Source organism: Pteropus vampyrus, unplaced genomic scaffold, assembly GCF_000151845.1.
Source record: "Pteropus vampyrus isolate Shadow unplaced genomic scaffold, Pvam_2.0 Scaffold110, whole genome shotgun sequence".
Lineage (NCBI taxonomy): Eukaryota > Metazoa > Chordata > Mammalia > Chiroptera > Pteropodidae > Pteropus > Pteropus vampyrus.
The window spans coordinates 4,976,969-4,990,906 of record NW_011888891.1 but is presented as its reverse complement, the minus strand read 5'-3'; the positions used below and the strand labels follow the sequence as shown (position 1 = coordinate 4,990,906).

The 13,938-nt window shown below is 37.0% G+C and overlaps 1 protein-coding gene across 1 annotated transcript in view; it reads left to right on the top strand.

Moving 5' to 3' along the window:
- The first annotated feature begins 1,936 nt into the window (after window positions 1–1,936).
- Window positions 1,937–13,938, top strand: part of FDX1 (ferredoxin 1) — a 26,805-nt gene continuing 14,803 nt past the window's right edge. Inside the window, 3 exon segments of the mRNA XM_011365419.2 lie at window positions 1,937–2,178; window positions 2,181–2,328; window positions 5,955–6,079. Of these exon segments, the coding sequence (XP_011363721.1) occupies window positions 2,145–2,178; window positions 2,181–2,328; window positions 5,955–6,079 (307 nt within the window). The 5' untranslated portion in view covers window positions 1,937–2,144.

Sequence of the window (13,938 nt, the reverse complement as noted above, 5' to 3'; positions counted from 1 at the left end):
AGATGAATAGAGAACATCCCTGCTCTTGGGAACTTCAGTCTAGAGGAGCTACACAAAGCATGTGTGATGGAGCACATGGTACTGTGAAGCTCAGAGTAGGTGCTCAATAAACAATGAATCTGAATTTTTATGACATTTCACAGCTTACAAAAACACTTTCATGAACATTATCCAACTTGAAAGAACAGATACCACAAGTTTTACAAGAATAAACAACTGTGGGAAAGATAATTTGAGGTGTTTCAAAATATGGATGGATTTTAATAGGAGTGAAAAATGGAGGGGTGAGAGTTTTGTAAGACAGAGAAATATATATGTAAAACTTGTCCTTAATAATTCCATATTGCTTTTTTATCTGTGTTCATGAACCCCTCTAGAATACTGCTGAATATTGATGCCCGTAATCTTTGGAATTAACCTTTATCTGACTTTGAAAATCTGAATACCATTTTCCCTGTCTTTAATTTCCATGTTCACGTTTCATGAATTCTGATGATTACTAACGGAAGTTACATGAGATTTATTTATTCACAAATACTTATTGAAGATTCGATATGCTCAAGGGCCTGTGCCTGGTAGTGTGGGGGCTACTAAGATAAATTATGTGTACAAACAACTACAGAGCAAAAAGCTATAAGTTAACATGTTCAGCTATAAGTGCCACAACCGATTTGAAGCTGGATTGCTATAGGTGGGCTGAGAGGAGAGGGAATATCTGCAATTTTTTTTTCCAGTTTTCTTCCTACAATTAATTCACCTGACTTTGGAGATTGAGCCTATAAAAAATTAACTGTTCTTTTACAATCTTCTTTTCTGAATTACTTGCCAGGGTTTGTTGTATTCTTTCCAACTTGACGGTCTTTCTATTTATGGTCAGATTGAGGAAATGCAGGAGCTGAATGACTGCTGTCTGTCTGCCATCATTCAATGCCCACCATACAGTGTCTGGAGAGACTTTTCTCAGATCTATTCTTTATTGTTCTAAATAGTCATTCAAGTATCTTTTCTTGTGTTTAGCATATTTGCTGTATCTATTTGACTTTGGCCTTTAGACTCTTTAAGAGTAACCTTAGGAAGGCAGACCCAGGAAGTTATCCATCATTGTTTGTGACGCACTATGCCCGTTGTGCGTTGTGTGTTAGTTTGTCTAACCCTCAGAATGGCCCTGAGGGATGGAACATCTTATCCCTGAAACTGTTATGAAAACTCTGATCCTCTAAGAGAATAATTTATCCAAGGTCTTGGAGCTCAAAAGTGGTAGTAGACCTTGGATTTGAACATTAATTTCTGACCTCAAAGCCTGTGCTCTTTTCACCACAATAAAGTATTTTAAAATAATTTAGCCTTCTGGTTTTCGTAAAAGTATTTTAAAACTCTCAGTTCATCAAAATTTTCCTTTTATGTCTCATGGGTTTCAAGTACTCATTTATTTGCCATATGGAACTAGGATTACCTGCCTTCTCCAGTATTCCACGTTTATTCATTTTGGTCATTTATAACTTTATAGTCATAATTATCTCTCTGCGTATCATGCCTATTGGCATTCTGAAATTGCTGAAGTTTTCTCCTACTGTCCTTGTTTGATAACGCCCAGAATTCCCTTTCACTCTAGTTTGAACTCCAAGATGACAGAAATCAACCGCGTTTTTTTGTTGTTGTTTGTTTTTTGTTTTTAACGGGGAGGTAGAGGGCAGGGCGGCACGGAAGAAAGTGGCTTAGTTAACTAGCGGTTGTTTTACTGCGCCTTTCTGTCCGACATTCAGTTATCTTTCACAATTCATTGTTCCTGCATGGCAACCCTAGTAGATTAACAAAGTATCACAGTTAAAACAAAACCCGGTCAGAACGCAGAAAAGCAAAGCGTTTAGCTCCGCCCCCTAAAAAAATCCTTCCGGGAGGCGTGGGAACCTGCAGGGGGAGGGGCTGCGCTTGGGGAGCTAAAGGATTTATAGGTCACGGGGAGGGCGCGTGGAGCCGTCAGTGCGCGCAGGGAGCGGAACTTCTCGGCCCTCAGCCCGGCAGGACCCTCGCAGTGACCCGCGGGCGTCGGGCGCCCGCGCCACTGCCCGCCCGCGCTCGGGTAGCCTCTCGCGGCCGTAGCCGTGCGGCCTGCGTCGCATCCGGTTGTTACCCGAACCCCGGCTATGGCCGCCGCGGGGGGCGCTCGGCTCCTGCGCGCCTCTCCGCGGCCCTTGGCGGCGCGGCGGGTCGGTGGCTGCTTCTCGCCGGAGCCCGCGCGGGAGCCGGCGGCCTCCCGGGAAGCCGGGGCCGAGGCGGGAGCGCCGAGCCGGGCCGGACACTGAGCTTGTCGGCGCGGGCGCGAAGCAGGTGAGGCGCGGGCCGGCGCGCGTGCGGGTAGGGGGTCCCTCATCCAGGAGTACGTGCCCTGCCCGGGGGTTGTCCTGATCCCAGGGCCCAGTTTCTCGCCCCGCGGGCTTTTCTCGGACTCGCGTTTCCTGCACACACCCAGACCGCCCGCCTCTCGACCCTCCTCGGCGGCGATCCTCGCGGCCCTTTCCTGAGGCTCGGTGCTGGCTCTGGTCTCCCTAATGTCGAGCCGCAAAGCTACTTTACCGAAGCACCGACGCTTGGTGGGAAACGGGGACCTGGGATCCCCGATCTCCCTTTCCGAGGGCCTCTTGTGCCCTGAGGAAAGCGGGGCACTTTGCTGCCGCTGTTTGTCCATGTGGTTTGGCTCGGATCTACCCTTTTCCTGGAACCTGCGGTGACCTTCATAAGATGCACTCCATTGTGATCCCGGCCAGCAAGTTGTTTTGTTTTATTTATTTATTTATTTATTTATTTATTTACTTACTTACTTACTTACTTACTTACTTACTTGCTTACTTTACTTACTTACTTACTTTACTTACATGCTTGCTTATTTATTTATTTTCAAACCAGGCCCATGCTTCCCTGTATGCTCTCTTCCAGTTTATATAGGGTAAAGCCCCTGTATTGGAGAGGCAAAGCTGGGTTTTAAACTGGACTTTGGCATTTACTAACTTCTTCAATCTCTATAAACCTCAATTTCCCCATTTATAAGTGCGGGGAACAATAGCAAAGGCCTCACAGGATTATTATCTGAACTGCGCTCTGATCTTCTGCTTGCATGTAGTAGGAAGCAAGAACTGGAGGGAGATTTGTATTCTTCTTTGTGTAGGACTTAGTCCTATTTTTTTCCCCTTAATCTTATTATTTAGTGGTTGCTCAATAAATTTGTTGTATTAACTCAGGAGAAGGCAAGCCGGATTTGTCCCTGTTTGTTTTCTCTTTTCTCTACATTTTCCTGCTTTTGACATCCCTCTAAATGGAAGCCTTGTTTTCTACTAGATGCTTTCTTGAAAAATTGGGACAGGCAATTAACATACTTGTGTAACTAGTATTTAAAGAACATAAATGCTTTTGTAAATCGGAATTATTTTACTCAAATTTATCGTTTGGATTTGGGTATTATTGAGTTGTTTTAAAGGGAAACATGTTTGTTTTATTCCCTCATAATCCTGCTTTCCTCTTCACTGGCACAGTTTCTCTTGATGGCCTTGTGCTTCCTATCACATCTTTGGAGCTACAACTAGATTTTCCAACTCTTATATCTGAGATTTGTGCTTCCCAGTCCAGTCACCACTAACTACATGTGGTTATTTAAGTTTAAGATGATTACAGTTAAAATTAAAGAGTTTTTCAGTTGCACTGGCCACATTTCAAATACTCAGTAACTAGTAGCTACTGTATTGGACATTGCAGGTATAGAACATATGAAGGTTGATTGACACACCAGTCTAGAAACTGCAGTTCTGATTTGAAATTTAACATTTAGATAAGCTATCAGTAATTGAGAGTCGAAAAAACTCCCTTAACTCCAAAATACACTGATAAAATACTTTATATTTTGTAATGATTTAAGTTGCAAAGAGCTTTTTATATATTATTTCACTAGACTCTTAAAATCCTGTGAGGTAGATGGGGTAAGGGTAGATAATTGGGAATAAAAATTCCATATTAAGTAGCTGGCGAAAGTAGAACTAAAATTCATGTCTTTTTTTTTTTTTTTTTTGAGCACTATAGTAGTTGATAATTCTTTAGCTCATAGGGTCATTTGAAAGAGTTAAGGTAGCTATAGAAATCGGGATCCCTGGACTGGGCCCTATTCTTGGACCAACCATCCCTGGCTGCCTTATATGGTGAAAGGGTAGGCATCAGCAGCTGTAATTCCCCTGTTAGAATTCTGTTAAGAACTTTAGCGCAGCAACCTTTGACAGATTTATTAAAATATCTGTTGTGTTTGAGCAGAATAGATGACTGTGAATAAAAGGTAACAAGTGAAGAACATAGTTTTTTGAGCTGTTGGCTGATAAATTGATAGTAGATTTGGAAGGATCATATTTACTTCCCAGAGCATGAAATCTTGTCTTTCTACCTCCTGAATATTTCTTAAGTCAATATTTCCTACATCCTTGCTTAGTTTATGCTCTTTTAATAACTTACAAATTAGTCCCCCTGCCTCCAGAGTATCTTCATTCTCAGCCATTCTACCTTGAAAATCATGAATAATTTTCAAAATACTTGTTTTTAAAGCTTTTTTTTTTTGCTATGAAAAGTTGGAGAGCAAAGGCTCTTTGAGGGACTTTCACACACTTTTGATAATTTTTAATTAATGAATTTTTTTTCAGTGTTGAAATATTAGAGAGGCCATTATCTGAGAGGGGCTTTAGTTGCCTTGTTTGTAAAATGAGATAATTTGATTTGACAATTTTCAAGATATTTATAGCTCTGGAGTTATTTAATTGTAAATTTTACTGATATTAACAAAGTTTTCTTTGACGGACTACTAGCTACTAGCAGTAGTGAAAATTACAACTAATTATTTTATGCTGAAGTACATCTTTTCAATTGTGAGGTAAAAATTACAATGACCAGTGGAGAATAAGGATCCAGTCACTAGTATAATTTCTTTTCCCAAATTTTGGTGCCATGTTTGTGAGAAGGGCAAGAAATTTAGATCAGCTAGCTGATAGATAATATAATATCCTATAGAGGAACATAGGAGGTATATTTATCTTCCTACAGATTCAAACAAACAACCTTTTCTCGTCACTTTGATTTTTGACTCTACAAAGTGGACCAAAATAATATGTTCAGATACTCAAACCGCTGCTTGTCAGCAACAGGACTTATCAGACACCTGGACAGTTGCCTTGTTGATAGCAGAATGATTTGTTTTTCTAAAGCTCACCCCAACCATGGTCTAGTTTTTCAGGATACATTCATAGAGACATTGATTTTTAGAGCTGTGTGAGAGTAAAATAGACTTCATGAGTGATAATGATTGCTGAATGTTTTTGTATGACTGTAATCTGTGACTATGACCACTAAGGACTACATGGTGTACATAGAGAGACACATGGCCTTGCTAGTGTTGTAGTTGTTATTTCTTTTTTTAATTAAAAAAATTTTTTTCAGTTACAGTTGACATTCAATATTATATTAGTTTCAGGTGTACAGCATAGTGGTTAGGCATTATATAACTTATGAAGTGACCCCCCCCTTCCCCAGATAAGCCTAGTACCCAGCCGACACTGTACATAGTTATTACTATACCATTGACTATATTCCCTGTACAATGCTGTAAATGGTATATTACCTGTACAATGCTGTAAATGGTATAGTAATATACCATTTTTGACAACTGTACAATGTTGCCATTTCCTTTAAAGTGCTAGAGCTCTGCTGGTAGGTAGGCAGATAGACATACCCTTGATTTGTGGTGTCTTCTTCCCAAATGAACTTTGGAAAGAAAAGAAAATACTATAAAAGAGCATATTTGCATGTGCATGTGCGCACAAACACCCACACACACCATTTCTTTAACCTTGCAACATATTCTTAAACCAATTATTTTAAAGTATCTTTTGAAATTACTGAAAATAATATAACTCTGCTTCCTTTTCCAGCTCAGAAGATAAAGTAACAGTCCACTTTTTAAACCGCGATGGTGAAACATTAACAGCCGAAGGAAAAGTTGGTGACTCTCTGCTAGACGTTGTGGTTGAAAATAATCTAGATATTGATGGTTTTGGTGAGTATGGGAGATTCTTCGAAATTTATAAATGACACTATTGAATAGGTTTCAACTCTGTGTTTTTGAATAATTTTAACCTATAGCACACTAAATAAAGTATTAAAATTCAAGATGGATTAGTGTTATATTCTCATTTATAAAGAATAAGAGTGACACTGTTTCTAATATTTTTACATTTAATTATCTTTGTGCCCCCAATCTACTGTTGCCTCATTACCTTAATGTTTACCTGTGTAATGCAAAGCTGGGAATAGCAAGTGGTATTGAAAGGTAACAGATTAAAGATAATTTCATATCATGAGGGGTAATTAAATAGTTTTAACTTAATCCTGAATGTTAGATCACCTTCCTAGGAAGGGTAATTTATCTACCTCTTATTAGAGAAGGCAATGTTTTTATTAAGTTTCTTCTAGACTTCTAACCATATTCCTTAACTACTCACACAAAGCCCATATTATACAGCTCAGGGATAACCCTGTATATCACTTATCAGTTTTGTTCAAGCACTCTCTGTCCAGAGTGATAGTTCTTGAAGAAGTTTCTCTTAACCAGTAGCATCAGTGTCACTTGGGAAATGCAGGTTCTCAGGCCCCACTCCAGATCTCTTGAATCAGAAACTCTGGGGTAGGGCTTAGCGATGTGTGTTTTCACAAACCCTGCGTGTAATTTTGATGCATGTTAAAGTTTACGAACCTTTGATCTGGAATAAGGTCCAAGGAACATATGTTTCTTTTAAGGCACAGTTCATACTGCAGTTTTAAGAACCGTTTCTACATCAGAATTCTCCTTCCTCCATTTCCTCATGATATATGAAATATACCTCTCTGTGTTAATGCTTCTTACAATTTCCCTTTTTAGAGAGAATGCCCCGCTCTTTTATTAGATCATGAGCTCTTGAAAGACTGTTATCACTTTGGTAACTTCACAGAGTATACTTTGTCCTAGGTTGGCACTCACTATTTTTGTTGAATTTCCAAATCTAATATTTGTTTTGGCAATTTTGGGATTAATTATAACAACTACCAGTTGAGCACTTACTACATTCCTGCATGCATTATCTATGATTGCAGCAATTCTAAGAGGTAGATGTTTTAAAAAAATTTCCATTTTATAGGTGAAGAAACTAACATTTAGAGAAGTTAATTTTCCCTTGAGTCGTACATATAGCAAGTGAGTGGGCTAAGATTCAAACCTAAGTCTCTCTAATTCTTACACTTCTGCTTTTTCCTTTGTGCCATTTTCTCTAAGAAGTATCTTTCCTGTGTGAACTGTTACAGGAATTAGGTGATTAAATAGTTTATATAGTACTAATTTTAAGGAGTTTTTATTCTTATGAAGTGGTTCTTGATGGGATTGAGTTAGAATCTGTAGGACTTTTAAAAGTGCAGACATCATCTGTGGGAAGTTTTGCAGGTAAGTTTTTAAAACGCCCCACACGATTCACATACATACCATGGTTAGGAATGACTTATTTAGTGAAAGAACTCATTGATAATTTATATACAGTACATATTCTATAAAATTTATATTTTTATCTCCCTCGTGAGTTCATATTTAGCTATACTTTTAACTAAACTTAGTTTCTCTTAATTATTCTTTCACAAATGAAAAGTAGTATGTAGCATAATGGGGCATAGACTAGAATTATACAGATTGTGGTTCTAAAACCAACGCCGTTACTTACTAGCCATGAGGCCTGGAGCAAGCTACTTTAATATTTTTATGCCTCAGTTTTCTTCTTCTGTAAAATAGGATTATAATAACTCTAACCTCATGGGTTTAAAGATGAAATGGGATATTGGAAATAAAGTACTTAGTAAGTGCCTACCTTGCTAAGAACAATAGGATGTGGTATTTTAACTTGGCCTACTCTCATTCTCCTACCCCCAGTTACAAAAGCCTTAAAAAACCTGCGGCCTCATAACTACAGTGGCTGTGAAGACAATTACTTAAACATTAACTGTTATCGTTAATGTAGTTATTAATACAGGTTCACTGTTTATTATACATTAGAAAAGACTTCCCATTATCTTATACCAAGATAACCACTAAAACAATCTTTTTATCCTTAGTACACCAGAAATACAGAAAATTTCCAGTCTTCAGTAGTTTAATAAGAATTCTGCACTTATGTAGACTTAGAAGCTTTAAAGATCAAGCATCCTAACATGTCCAGAATTTTGGCATATGAATATAAACTCGAGATAAGCTAAACTAGGTTCACAAAAGATAGAGTTAAGCCGAAGCCAATTTCTAGAATAAAGATGAAAGGAGATCAAGAATTTTTAATTTTGAGACTTTGTACACTACATTTTTTTGCTGCCTAGTACACTTCCACTCCCACCCATGTCCATCTTGAAAATGCTATATACAGGACTTTCATCTGCCTAGTCTTAGTTTATACGTACTTCCTTAGCAAGGCTTTGCCCAGCCACCTAAGCCAAAATAGGGTGTCTCTTATTACCCCGAATTCATTATTCTCCATTATAGCATCCTGTTCATTTCTTTCATAGCATTTATCATAATCTGTTAATTATATATTTCTTTGTTTATTTGCGTATCTTTCAAGAGACTGCAATGAAGGATAAAATCATTCCTGTTTTATTCCTTATTGTATATAAAGCGAAGTAATAAATGAATGAACAAATGAAGGAAAAAGGAATAATTGTAAATTTTGGAAGCAACATCGATTTTAAGCATTCTTATTTCCAGCTTCTATATTAATGTAGATCTTTTGGATGATTTGTTTTTAGAGTGTATTATAATATTCTGTCACTAGGGGGCAGTTACACCTCTAATCAGATATACCTAGTTATAATCTCAGACTTCGTTTTTTTCTTCTCTGTTATATCCTTCGTATGTCTGTTTTGAGGGAAATTATTCAAATTGGGAGATCCTGATAATGTCCATGTAAATTTATATTTATTCCTTTCGTGTATATTGACTCCCTATTGGTACAATGTATTTTTGGCTATACTAGATCAAACTTTATTTTAGAAAATTAGATTTTATGTTTATATGTAGTTTCACATTTCAGTTTATAATATTTCCACATAGCTATCCAATAGGTTTTTTGTTTGGGAAAGGGATTAGGTATGGGGGTGGGTCATCTGTCTTGTCAGTATCATAATCGATTGACAAAACGATCTTAATATGATACTAGTACACACACGCATACTGACACATGAAACAGTCCTTTACTATTGACAAACACTCAAATTATATGAAAGGAAAGAAACAATAGTCTGCAAATATCTAACTTTCTCTGGGAATTAACTTATGGCAAGAATTTCTGAGTATTTGTACAAGAATTTCTGAGTATTTGTACCAGTCTTTTTTTTTTTTAAACAAAACAAAACTCAAGCCAGAGTTTTATTTATTATTTACCTTGAAATTTGTCAATAACCATACCTTATTTATCCTTAATGTAATTTTTAAATAACACAAATTTGAAATTGTACAGATTAATATTAAGGTTCTTACTCTAGCAAAATCAGTACTATAGAAACACAAAACTTTTGTCAAGAATCTGGTATTTCAAGTTGGCAGGCAATATGACTTGTTACATTTGTTACTGCAGCTAAAGTGGTACCATTCTGCCATCCTTTGTTAGTATATGACCTGTGCTATTTACAGACATCTGAATGTCTATATGGTTTTGTCAACTCTAGTATTGGTAGTTTAAACTGATTATAATTTAATACTATTTTTAAAGCCTATAACACTTTCTGCCAATCATTCATTACATTCTAATGCTGAAAAATATATTTGAAAATGAGTTATTTTGGAAGTTAGAAGTTAGATGTGGCAAAATGCTATGAAGAAAGCCAAAAACCTGTCATGATAGTATTATTGTTAACGTAGGAGAAAGAACTCAGTCGTTAGCCAGAATGCCAGCAGAATAAAAGCACTAAAGCATACAATCTGTAAGTTCTTGAAAATTGTTATATGAGCAAGTAAGGGTGATGGATAAAATGCTGGCACCAGGGGCCAAATCGGAATGGCTATAATGTGTCTTTAAGTAAGATTATCGTCTATGCTAAGGCATGTGGTATTTTTAATTATTTTAAAGGTGGATATAGTAATGTAAAAAGTTTTACTTCAAATGTTCGTTCTACCTAAGTATATTTTAAAACAAAAATATGATATGAGGATCATAGTTATGAACTATAAGAACCCATCTCTTTATCTTTTGTTTCATTGAAAAAAAAACTCAAATTATGAGACTTAATTTTCAAAATCTTTGAATACATCCCTCATGAAATGAAATCACTTTACGCTTACATGTGTGTAGTGTATCAGGTATCTCTGTATATATAAACATATAGGTATACATATATACATACTTATGTATGTGTATATGTACATACATATATACATACTTATGTATGTGTATATGTATACACATATTTCCCCATTAATATACTCTTACATAACCAACCATTTATAAAGCACTAAAAGCTGACAGTCACCAATATTGCTTTGGGGCTGTATATAAGCATACGTTTTATACTTTGAATCCTCATCTCTCCACATGTGTCATTATATTTGTGTACTCATATTCTGATCAGCTGTCAGTTTTAGATAGACAATAGTGGTTGTTGCTTTTGTATCCTTTTTCCTTTAATAAATTGCCTCCTACTGCTTGTTCTATAGAGTTCCCTGTGTATGTGATAAGAATAAAAAACAACAGACATTACCCATTTTATGAATAGATTTTTTTTCTCCAGATCCATTTTCCATTCAACTACTGGGCATTTAGAGTTTTCCCATGAAAATAATGTTCTATATGGTGGCAGAATTTTCAGGCCAACCCACAGAACCTACTCCTTCATAACTAACTCAGTTATTATTTACAGCCTGGTTTCTATGAGAAAATGCATTGCAACTTCTAACTGCAGTGCTGATTAAGAACACGTTAACTTCCCGGACCTAGCTACTACACGCATACATGCGCGTGCACATGTGTGCACACACACACACTACATATGCTACAAATTAGAGACTCCTTTCTCTGTTTTGTACCCCATTCTGGTAGTGGGAATATATGACCCAGCTAGTTTCATACCATTGTTGTTGGAAAATATACTTGGTATGATTTTAATCTTAAAATTTTAAGGTTTGTTTTGTGACCTAACATATGATACATCCTGGACAGTGTTCAGTGAGTAGTTGAGAAGAATGCGTATTTTGCTACTTTTGGGTGGAATATTCTTTATATGTTCATTAAGTCCATTTGGTTAAAAGCATTAGTCCGGTGTTTTCCAGTTGGTTTTCTGCCTGGATAATCTATCCATTGTTGAAATTGGGATAGTGAAGTCCTCTAATATTGTATTGTTTATTTTTCTCTTCAGATCTGTTACTATTTGCTTAATATTTTGGGGTGCTCATGTTGGGTGCATATATATTTAAAATTGTTGTATCTTATGAGTTGACTCCTTTATCATTTTGTAATTGCCTTCTTAATCTCACATTACAGGTTTTGAATTAAAGTGTTTTGTCTGACAAAAGTGTATCTAACTCTGTTCTTTCGGTGGACTGGAGTATTCTAAATTTGACTGTATACTTACCTTTACCAGTGTGTTGTCTGTTTTCATATGTTTTTATGTTAGTAATTAGTATCTTTTCATTTTAGCTTCAAGAATTCCTTTTAGTATTTCTTATAAGGTAGGTCTAGGGGTGAAGAACTCCTCCTGCTTTTGTCTGGGAAAGTTTTTATCTCTCATTTCTGAAGGACAACTTTGCTGGAAAGAGTATTCTTGGTTGGCAGTTTTGTTTTTTTTTAATGTCAGCGTGTCAAAAAGTTAATCCCACTGTCTCCTGACCTGTAAGATTTTTCCTGAGATAGCCAGTTGCAACTTAATGGGGTTTCCTTATAAATTACAAGCTTCTTTTTTCTTACTGCTTTTAAGATTCTCCCTTGTCTTTGATTTTTGATAGTTTTAGGTCGAGTTTGTTTGAGGAACCTATGAGCTTCATGAACTTGGATGTCCAAATCTCTTCTAGATTTAGGAAATTTTCAGCCATTATTTGTTTAAATAAGCTTTTTGCCTCCTTTTCCCTCTGTTCTCCTTCCAGGACTGCAATAATTCGCAGGTTTATTTTAGTATCATAGATCACGTAGGCTTTCTTAACTTTTCTTTTGAATAACTTTTCAGTTATTCTCTGACTGAATAACTTCAAAGGTCCTGTCTTCTAATTTACAGATTCTTCTGCTTGATCTGTTCTGATGTTGATGGTTTCTATTGCTTTTTTTTCATCTTACTCATTAGTTCTCTTTTTCAATTTCTAGCTCTTTGTTAAACTTATTATTTTGTTCATGCATTGTTTTCCTGAGTTCGTTTAATTGTCTGGTTTTTAAATTTTTTTGGAGCTTACTGAGCTTTAAAACAGTTATTTTGAATTCTTTATTGGGTAAATAGCATATCTTCATGTCTTTGGGGGCGGTTACTGGAAAATTGTGTTCTTTTGGTGGTATCATGTTTCTTTTATTTTTCTTGTTCCTTGAAGCCTTGTGTTGCTGGCTTTGCGTTTGAAGTAGCAGTCACCTCCTGCAATCCTTACTGACTGACTTCAGCAGAGAAATACCTTTCCTCAGCCCTGCTAGGGATTCTGAGGCTCTCTCAGGCCTTCAGTGGATTCACCTGCTCCACACAGTCTCCCTCTCGTTGTGGAATTCTTAAGCTTATATGCCTTCTTTCATTTCTGCAGAGCCACACTGTGTGCTGACAACCTCCCCTTTACTTTCCTAAGGGTAGTCTCCCCTAGGTCTACAGATTTGTGCTGGCTTTCTGTGCATGCTTACTAGCTGTCTGCCTAAGCTCACTATTGTCATAGTTTGGAGCGTGGACAAGGAGTTGGTCAATGGGTGGGGGGATGTGTGAGTAGATGTGCAGAATGCTGGGGTGCCTGTGGGCCAGCTGAGTGAATCTGTGGGTGAGACGTTCTAAGCACTCATGAGTGGGCCTCCCAATAGTTTCAGTGACATGTTTAGTAAGATCCATGTCCCTTCAATATTTTCCAAACCCTGGCTGCTGATCTCCCAGCCACTCTGCCACCCTGGTTCAGCTCACAACTTAGTACTCTGGATGAGGTGAGAGAGAAATCAGCCTCTTTGGCAGTGTCTTCTCAAAATGACTCTCATTGTTGGACTACACAGGAGTTTCAGTCTCCTACCTGGATCCCATGGCTGCTACAAAGGCACTTTTGTCTGAGGATGGATGCCAAATTGTTGTTGAGAGTGAAATATGATTGAGGGACATCTTTTTTGGCCATCTTGCTGCTGTTCACTCCCTCACCACAATTAGCTTTAAAACATTTTCATCACCCCAAATAGAAATCCTGTACCCTTTGACTATCACTCCTCAATGCCCCATTTCCCTACCCCTAAACAACCACTTACTTACTTTTTATATCTATAGATTTGCCTATTCTGGATACTATATATAAATGGTATTGTTATGCGTGATCTTTTATAACTTGCTGCTTCCAGTTAGTATAATATTTTTAAGGTTTGTGTTGAAGCATGTGTCAGTACTTCATTCCTTTTTATGGCCAAATAATATTTCGTTCTATGGACATACCACCTTTTATTATATATTCATCACCTGATGGATATTTGGGTTGTTTCCACTTCTTGGCTTTGGCCAGGGTACAAAGGCAGTTAATGAAGAAAGGATACTCTCTTCAACAAAGGATATAATGTTGGAAGAATTGGATATCCATACAGAGAAAAAATCTCTACCTAAACTTTGTGCTTTGTATAAAACTTAACTCAAAAATGACTTAGATCTAAATATAAAATTTAAAACTGAAACTTTTAAAAGAAAGCTTGGGAGAAAATCTTTGAACCTGGG